General features: G+C 50.0%; 1 protein-coding gene across 1 annotated transcript; it reads left to right on the forward strand.

The window, feature by feature from the left end:
• Window positions 1-1030: 1030 nt before the first annotated feature.
• Window positions 1031-8835, forward strand: LOC140392479 (interferon-induced protein with tetratricopeptide repeats 1-like). Its single transcript, XM_072477718.1, has 2 exons — window positions 1031-1101; window positions 6877-8835. The coding sequence occupies exons 1-2, from the start codon at window positions 1031-1033 to the stop codon at window positions 8351-8353; spliced, it is 1548 nt and encodes a 515-aa protein (XP_072333819.1). The 3' UTR covers window positions 8354-8835.
• The last annotated feature ends 516 nt before the right edge of the window (window positions 8836-9351 follow it).

Genomic DNA, 9351 nt, shown 5'->3' on the forward strand with positions numbered 1-9351 from the left:
GGGACTAGCACGGCGCTGGAGTGCTCCGCGCCGCTCCAGCTGTCGTAGGCGGCCCAGCACTGCTCGCCATGGGTCCGCGCATGCTCCCTTCCACTCAATCCCTGAAGTCAAGGAAGCAGGCTTGGAGAATCGGAGTTGACGCAGAGACGGCCTGCAACGCCATTCCGATGCCGTGACGCGATTCTCCGGCGACCGGAGGATCGGCGGCAGTTGCGCGCTAGCGCCGCACAACATGGCAGAGCCACACAGCGGGTCGGCGTGGAAGAAGGAAGGCCCCCCCCCACCCCAGATCGCACGCGCCCGCCGATCGGTGGCCTCCGATCTCAGGCCTGGCCGTCGTGGAGGCTCCGCCCCAGAGACTGATCCCCCTGTCCCCCACCAGGACGGCCACCGCAACCGCGACGCCGAGCTCCTTTCGGGTGGAACCATACGTGAACGACCCCAGTGGGAACTCGGCCGGTCGACCACGGAGAATCACCGCGGGGGCCTCTTTCAACGGCCTCGACCAGCGTGCGCAATTACCGCCGATTTTCCGATCGCCGGAGAATCGCGTCCCGCCGTTGGACCGGCATCGCAGGCCGTCTCGGTGTCAACTCGAATTCTCTGAGCCGGCGCGGGCTCGGAGAATCCTGGCCCACGTGCCTCCTTGATTTCTGGGATTGAGTGGAAGGGAGCCAAACAGAATAGATGTGATAGAACAATTAACTGATGGAACAATTTAGTATTGTGGAAGAGCAGTGTAATCTTCACTTATCTAATTCCTTAGTAATATGTGTGTATCTAATTCAGTTTAGTAGAATAAATTAGCTTTGTTTGTTAAACACTGCTTGCCATTCTTTGTTAACACTACAACCTTCACCATCCTGAAAGAACAAAAACAAAGAATGCAACACCCCTACCCACACACCACCCCCACACTCTCCCTCTCTCCACCACCACCAGCACCCCAACCTGCGATCCAATCATGCCTTCTCAATACAGCTATATTCAACACCCACCACTAACCCAGAGATACTCACCTTGTTTGAGCATGTTAGTGAAGAGGCTCTTGGGGCACTATCTGTTGCGGACTAAACGCATGCTGCAGTACATCGTGTGGCGGTAGGAACCCCAAGAGGGTGGACGGTTGGAGAACGGCGTGACCCCAGGTCCAGCAGCCGTCCACACATGTTTCAACATTCCGTAAAGGGCAAGTCTCATTGATCATGGAAATGGAGTCACCGAGCCAAGTAAAGCATGAGGGGGTGTCAGCAAACATCCACCGTCTGCAGGTGCAGCTGGAGGAGTCCAAGCGCCCGCAGGGGCAGGAGGTGGGGCTGACCATGCATGCCACCCAGGCCAACATAACACGGGTGGTATACACAATGAAGGCTTTGGGGGTGAAGGCATCGGACATGGGTCAAGATGTCCAAAGCCTGGGGCACTCTATGCAGGCATTGGCCCAGGCCCAGGACAGGGCTGCCATGTACCAGATCACCTGGACATTGCAGTGCCGCACCAGAGCGTGGCCCAGTCACAGCAGGTCATGGCTGAGGGCATTGGCAGCATTGCCCGGGCGCTGGCTGACCTGCGCCAGGCACAGAGGGAGGTGGCATAGTCACTGGCTGATGTGGCACTGACCCAGAGGGAGGTGGCGCAATCACTGGCTGATGTGGCACTGACCCAGAGGGAGGTGGGGCAGTCACTGGCTGATGTGGCACAGTCCCAGAGGGAGGTGGGGCAGTCACTGGCTGATGTGGCACTGACCCAGAGGGAGGTGGGGCAGTCACTGGCTGATGTGGCACTGACCCAGAGGGAGGTGATCCACTCGTTAGGGCTTGTAAGGCCAGAAAGGTGGACACCACTTAGGTTGGCACGGGAGTACAGCGTTAGGGACTCGGGCACAAACCTGGACATATATGTTCACTGTTTCACAATAAACATCTGTTCACGATGCGTCAACCTGCCTCGCTGCTCGGTCAGAAGGGTGTGAGGGACAGGCTGTTCTAGCTGCAGAGGGGATGCTGTGGGCGGTGAGGAGATGGGCAGACGGTGGGGGTGGGCTTGGCCCAGGAATCCTAGTTCAACCAGTGTTCACCGCTCTGGTGCCCCACTCCCATTCCTCTCCAGCCCACACCATCCCCCCACCGTCACCACCTCCAGCACCATAAGGGTTCGGTGGGACTGTGTAATGGAATGGTCAGCTCACATGCAGGGACCACCCTGGTGGACGGTGGAAAGTGCGACCTTGGGCAGGAGTCAGACGTTGGCAAATGGTGCGGAGTACCAGAGCTCATCGCAGAGCGGGTTGTCATCATCTTCCATCCCATGGACCAGACCCGCTGTTACAGCCACCCAGTGAGGCAGATAGGAACCACGGAGGGCGTAGCAAGGGTAATGGAGGGGGGAAGCGGGGTTGCAGGAAGAGGGTTCATGGGAGAGGGTGGTAAGCTGGGGGGGGGGGAGGGGGTGGTGGGTGGTATGGGGTGTCCATGCCCCTGGACAGACCCGCTAGTCAGTGAACCTGGAGGCAATTAGAGCGTCCCTTGCGCGGCGGCCCAGGTGCACACTTTGTACGGCCTTCTGTGCCTGCCTGGGCCCCAGGCCCTGCCCATCCTGGCCCTCCTCAGTATCCTCCACCTCGGGCAAGGCCTGATGTTTACCTCGTCCTCCAACACGCTTCCACTCTGTTGCGCGATATTGTGGAGCAGCAGGCCACTACGATTTGGGATACCCTCCGAGCTCTATACTGGAGGGCCCCTCCAAAATGGTCCAGGCACCTGAACCGCATCTTCAAGATGCCGAAGCACTGCTCGATTATGCTCCTGGTCGCTGCATGGGCATTGTTGTAGCAGGTCTCCGCATTGATCTGAAACCTTGGGTTAGGCGTCATCAGACACGACCGTAGCAGGTGACCCCTGTCGCCCAGGAGCCAATCCCTCAGCCAGGGGTGCACCTCGAAGGGGTCAGGAACCATCGAGTCAGGGCAGCACGGTGGCACAGTGGTTAGCACTGCTGCCTCATGGCACTGAGGTCCCAGGTTCAATCCCAGCTCTGGATCACTGTCCGTGTGGAGTTTGCACATTCTCCCCATGTTTGTATGGGTTTCGCCCCACAATAGGAAATAGGAAATAGGAGAGTAATGGAGAGGGATAGGTACGTGCAACAGGGCAAGGTTTACAATTGGGGGAAGGGTAAATACGATGTTGTCAGACAAGAATTGAAGTGCATAAGTTGGGAACATAGGCTGGCAGGGAAGGACACAAGTGAAATGTGGAACTTGTTCAAGGAACAGGTGCTACGTGTCCTTGATATGTATGTCCCTGTCAGGCAGGGAAGAGATGGTCGAGTGAGGGAACCATGGTTGACAAGAGAGGTTGAATGTCTTGTTAAGAGGAAAAAGGTGACTTATGTAAGGCTGAGGAAACAAGGTTCAGACAGGGCATTGGAGGGATACAAGATAGCCAGGAGGGAACTGAAGAAAGGGATTAGGAGAGCTAAGAGAGGGCATGAACAATCTTTGGCGGGTAGGATCAAGGAAAACCCCAAGGCCTTTTACACATATGTGAGAAATATGAGAATGACTAGAGCGAGGGTCGGTCCGATCAAGGACAGTAGCGGGAGATTGTGTATTGAGTCTGAAGAGATAGGAGAGGTCTTGAACGAGCACTTTTCTTCTGTATTTACAAATGAGAGGGGCGATATTGATGGAGAGGACAGTGTGAAACAGATTGGTAAGCTCGAGAAAATACTTGTTAGGAAGGAAGATGTGTTGGGCATTTTGAAAAACTTGAGGATAGACAAGTCCCCCGGGCCTGACGGGATATATCCAAGGATTCTATGGGAAGAAAGAGATGAAATTGCAGAGCCGTTGGCAATGATCATTTCGTCCTCACTGTCAACAGGGGTGGTACCAGGGGATTGGAGAGTGGCGAATGTCGTGCCCCTGTTCAAAAAAGGGACTAGGGCTAACCCTGGGAATTACAGGCCAGTTAGTCTTACTTCGGTGGTAGGCAAAGTAATGGAAAGGGTACTGAAGGATAGGATTTCTGAGCATCTGGAAAGACACTGCTTGATTAGGGATAGTCAGCACGGATTTGTGAGGGGTAGGTCTTGCCTTACAAGTCTTATTGAATTCTTTGAGGAGGTGACCAAGCATGTGGATGAAGGTAAAGCAGTGGATGTAGTGTACATGGATTTTAGTAAGGCATTTGATAAAGTTCCCCATGGTAGGCTTATGCAGAAAGTAAGGAGGCATGGGATAGTGGGAAATTTGGCCAGTTGGATAACGAACTGGCTAACCGATAGAAGTCAGAGAGTGGTGGTGGATGGCAAATATTCAGCCTGGATCCCAGTTACCAGTGGCGTACCGCAGGGATCAGTTCTGGGTCCTCTGCTGTTTGTGATTTTCATTAATGACTTGGATGAGGGAGTTGAAGGGTGGGTCAGTAAATTTGCAGACGATACGAAGATTGGTGGAGTTGTGGATAGTAAGGAGGGCTGTTGTCGGCTGCAAAGAGACATAGATAGGATGCAGAGCTGGGCTGAGAAGTGGCAGACGGAGTTTAACCCTGAAAAGTGTGAGGTTGTCCATTTTGGAAGGACAAATATGAATGCGGAATACAGGGTTAACGGTAGAGTTCTTGGCAATGTGGAGGAGCAGAGAGATCTTGGGGTCTATGTTCATACATCTTTGAAAGTTGCCACTCAAGTGGATAGAGTTGTGAAGAAGGCCTATGGTGTGCTCGCGTTCATTAACAGAGGGATTGAATTTAAGAGCCGTGAGGTGATGATGCAGCTGTACAAAACTTTGGTAAGACCACATTTGGAGTACTGTGTACAGTTCTGGTCGCCTCATTTTAGGAAGGATGTGGAAGCTTTGGAAAAGGTGCAAAGAACATTTACCAGGATGTTGCCTGGAATGGAGAGTAGGTCTTACGAGGAAAGGTTGAGGGTGCTAGGCCTTTTCTCATTAGAACAGAGAAGGATGAGGGGCGACTTGATAGAGGTTTATAAGATGATCAGGGGAATAGATAGAGTAGACAGTCAGAGACTTTTTCCCCGGGTGGAACAAACCATTACAAGGGGACATAAGTTTAAGGTGAAAGGTGGAAGATATAGGAGGGATATCAGAGGTAGGTTCGTTACCCAGAGAGTAGTGGGGGCATGGAATGCACTGCCTGTGGAAGTAGTTGAGTTGGAAACATTAGGGACCTTCAAGCAGCTATTGGATAGGTACATGATATAGTGTAGATTTATTTGTTCTTAAGGGCAGCACGGTAGCATTGTGGATAGCACAATTGCTTCACAGCTCCAGGGTCCCAGGTTCGATTCCGGCTTGGGTTACTGTCTGTGCGGAGTCTGCACGTCCTCCTCGTGTCTGCGTGGGTTTCCTCCGGGTGCTCCGGTTTCCTCCCACAGTCCAAAGATGTGCGGGTTAGGTGAATTGGCCAATGATAAATTGCCCTTAATGTCCAAATTGCCCTTGGTGATGGGTGGAGGTGTTGAGTTTGGGTAGGGTGCTCTTTCCAAGAGCCGGTGCAGACTCAAAGGGCCGAATGGCCTCCTTCTGCACTGTAAATTCAATGATAATCTATGATTAATCTAGGACAAAGGTTCGGCACAACATTGTGGGCCGAAGGGCCTGTTCTGTGCTGTATTTTCTATGTTCTATGTTAACCCAAAGGTGTGCAGGGTCGGTGGATTGGTCACACTAAATTGCCCCTTAATTGGAAGAAATGAATTGGGTACTCTAAATTTATTTAAGAAAAGGAACCGTTGAGTGTGGCAGGATGAAGGCATTGTGCAAACTGCCCGGGTATCGCGTGCAGACGTGCATAATATGCAGCTGATGGTCACACACCAGATGCACGTTCATCGAGTGGAACCCTTTTTGGTTTGTTATGGGCCGGTGTTTGTAGGGCAACACGCATCCAGTCAATCACCCTCTAGACCTGGAGATCTTGGCAATGGCAGCGAACCCCACTGCCTGGCCATCATGGGGCCCGGGCAGGCACAGGACGCCACACAATGTGTGCACTTGGGCCGCCGCGCAAGAGACTCTGTAATTGCCTCCAGGCTCACCGACTGAAGGGCCTTGCCAGAGTAATGAACACCCCGTCCCACCCCACACTGAATTTGATGTATTGTGCTGACTGCACAAATAGGACCTCCGTGACGGCGCAGATGCACCTGTGCACCGAGCTCTGATATTCCCCACTCAGCGCCTGGAAGGACCCATTGTGTAAGGGTTCAGGGTGACCATCTCTTTGAGGGCCACTGAGAGTGGATTCCTCCCCCATACCCCTGAGGTTCCAGGTGCGTCATGATCTGGCAGATATGTAGATATGTCGCATTGTCCCCCTGCTCCACTGAAGTCTTCGGCAGCATCCCGTTCTGGCAGGTCCTCCAATGACAGGTGCTGCCGGCAGACAGGAGGCCTGATGCAGTGCCTCCTTCCACCTCCTCCTCGGCCAGTGGCAGGACTGGCAGCCCGTGGTCGTGCCTCTGCATGTCCTACATCCTCTCTTTCTTTTATCGGCTGCGGCTCCTGTTTCCTGATTTTTCAGACCATAGGTGAAACACGCCATCTATAATTCCTCTCGGAGGAGGCGGGGCATTGCATAGTCCCCAGATAATAACGGGTCAGGCCCTGTACATGCGGAATAGAAGTCATTGTCGCTGCAGTCAAGGCACCGGAGCATGGCCTAACGAACGATTCTCCACCCAATCGCCTTTCCCGATTCTGCGGTTGGCCGACAGAGGATCCCGCCCCATCTCTTTGTTATCAGAGTTTTCACTGAGACAGGGTCTCAGGAGCACTCCTGAGAAACCAAATGGAGGGAATGTGTTTTAGTGGATCTGAGATGGATGTTGATGATGTTTTTTCTCTTACAGTAACGCACAGGATGATTTGTTGAAAGTGAAGCTTAATTGGCTTCAATGTCACTTCACGTGGGCTCCACAGAGAGAAAACATTGACCTGGATGATATGAAACAAAGATTACAAGATTCAATAGATCTTGGTGTGAAATATCAAGCCAGGTCTTACAACCAACTCGCTTTTGTGAACTGTTTGCAAGGAAACTGTGAGGAGGCGGTTCAAAACTTAAAGGAAGCTGAAAAGATTCTGAGGGAGAATCATGAAGATGAATTTGATAAAAGAATCATCATCACCTATGGAAACTATGCCTGGGTATATTATCACATGGGACAACTGACAGAGGCTCAGTCCTACCTCGACAAACTGGAGAGGATCTGTCAACAATTTCCTGAAGCCTCTCGGTACACAGCAATGATACCTGAAGTATACGGGGAGAAGGGTTGGTCATTGCTGAGTTGTACTGCTCAATATTATGAAGATGCAATGGAATGTTTTAAAAAAGCTCTGGAGGAAGATCCGGATAACACAGACTGGAATAATGGATATGCAACTGTTCTGTTTCGTTTGGAATGGTTTTCTGGGACCCCCGAGAGTCAAGGGCCCAGTGAATCAATGAAGCAGTTTAGACGTGTGCTGGAGCTTGATCCAGATCACACTGTAGCCATGGTGCTGTTGGCTCTTAAATTACAGCAATTCAATCAAAGTGAGGAAGCGCTTGAATTAATTAAGGAAGCGTTGCAGAAGTCCCCTGATCTTCCATATGTGCTTCGTTATGCAGCAAAATTTTACAGAACTAAAGGAGATGTGGAAAAAGCTGTGGAGCTGTTGAAGAAAGGATTAGAAATTACCCCACACTCTACCTTCTTACACCATCAAATAGGTCAGTGTTACAGAACCAAATTGTATCACCTGATTAATTTTCCAGACAGCAAAGGTCCTCGCAATGCTGCTCTCCAACAAAAAGCTCAATTGTTCAAACTCTGCAAGTATCATTTTCAAAAGGCTTTTGAAAAGCGACCGCTGACATCTATTAAGCCACATCTGGATTTTGCAGGAATCTGCGTGTTAAATGAAGAATATTGCAAAGCGAAGGAGATCTACAACCATCTCCTGACATTGGACGGTATACGCCCAGAAAATAAACAGGCAATCTGTTTACAGGCTGGGTTATTTGAACTGAATCACAAGAACTCAGAATCAAATGCCATCAGCCATTTTCTGGAAGGAATCAAAGTCAATTATGATTCAATAGAACAGAAAAGATGTCGCGAAAACTTGGAGATGATAGCAGCAAGCCAGCTTCGCAGGAATCGTAGAGAAAGCAAGGCCCTTGGTGTTTTTGGATTCCTGCACCAGCTGGATGGTGAGAGATGTGAAGCTATTCAATACTTTGAAAGGGCCTTGGAGTTCGATCCTGGCAATGAAGAATATCTAAGTGCTCTTTGTGAATTACGCCTTTCCATCAAGGCCGACAATGACATTCCCAACTAAAACTAAACACATTTTGAAAAGTGTATTGATGCTCCCTGATCTATAAATAGGCTTAGTCGGCTACATTTTAGTTATACTATTTTCACTTTTTTTCAAATGAGTATTTTATTCATGTGTGTTTAATTTTAAAATAATAATCTTATTGTAATTCTAAATCCCCGTGCTTCATTCAGGTATATTAACCATACTGGTAAACTAAATAAATAGCATTTATTTCCATATCCTTAGAGTGTTTACTGAGTGTGAAAAAGAACAAAATTACAACAGATTTGGACAGAGCCACAATAAATATTTGTGAATCATACAAATTTGTTTAAAAGAATTATAAACTTAACATGGGTCTGATTGTAACTCCAGATGGGGTTTGTGTGAGTGCTGAGGGGATTTGGAAACTCACTGGTTTCTGCAGATTCTGGCTCTGTGTTCAGGACAGAGTTGGCAGCACAGTCATTGCCCATTGATTTTTGTTTTTAAATTTAGAGTACCCAATTATTATTTTTTTTTCCAATTATGAGGAAATTTAGCGTGGCCAATCCACCGAACCAGCACATCTTTGGGTTGTGGGGGTGAAACCCGCGCTGATACGGGGAGAATGTGCAAACTCCACACAGACAGTGACCCAGGGCCGGGATTCAAACCCGGGTCCTCATCAAATTCTAATATAACCTAAATAACTGGATAGATGTAAACGGCTTTCAGAAAATCTTGAAGACGGGTGCTGTGTTGCTCGACCTCATGCCGCCTACGACACCATTTGACACAGTGGCCTCCTCTTGAAGCTGTCATGGGTCCTCCCCCGGTTGAAAGCACCGGAACACTGTTGAACAAACAAAGGTTCAGAGTTCACCTCAGAGAGGCAAAAAGTACCTGGAAAAGACAAAACAATGGACTCCCCCCAAGGCTCAATCCTGGCTCCAAGCCTCTTTATTGTGTACACAAATGATGTTCCAAAAGCTACCTGCCAAAAATTTGTATATGCCAACGACATCTGCCTTGCA

Source organism: Scyliorhinus torazame, chromosome 16 (genome assembly GCF_047496885.1).
Source record: "Scyliorhinus torazame isolate Kashiwa2021f chromosome 16, sScyTor2.1, whole genome shotgun sequence".
Taxonomy (NCBI): domain Eukaryota; kingdom Metazoa; phylum Chordata; class Chondrichthyes; order Carcharhiniformes; family Scyliorhinidae; genus Scyliorhinus; species Scyliorhinus torazame.

Bases quoted from the DNA above. Each gene is read 5' to 3' on its own strand.
- LOC140392479 (XM_072477718.1), top strand. From the start codon at position 1,031: ATGTTAGTGAAGAGGCTCTTGGGGCACTATCTGTTGCGGACTAAACGC. The intron at 1,102-6,876 runs GTAGGAACCCCA...TTTCTCTTACAG, and splicing joins CTGCAGTACATCGTGTGGCG to TAACGCACAGGATGATTTGT.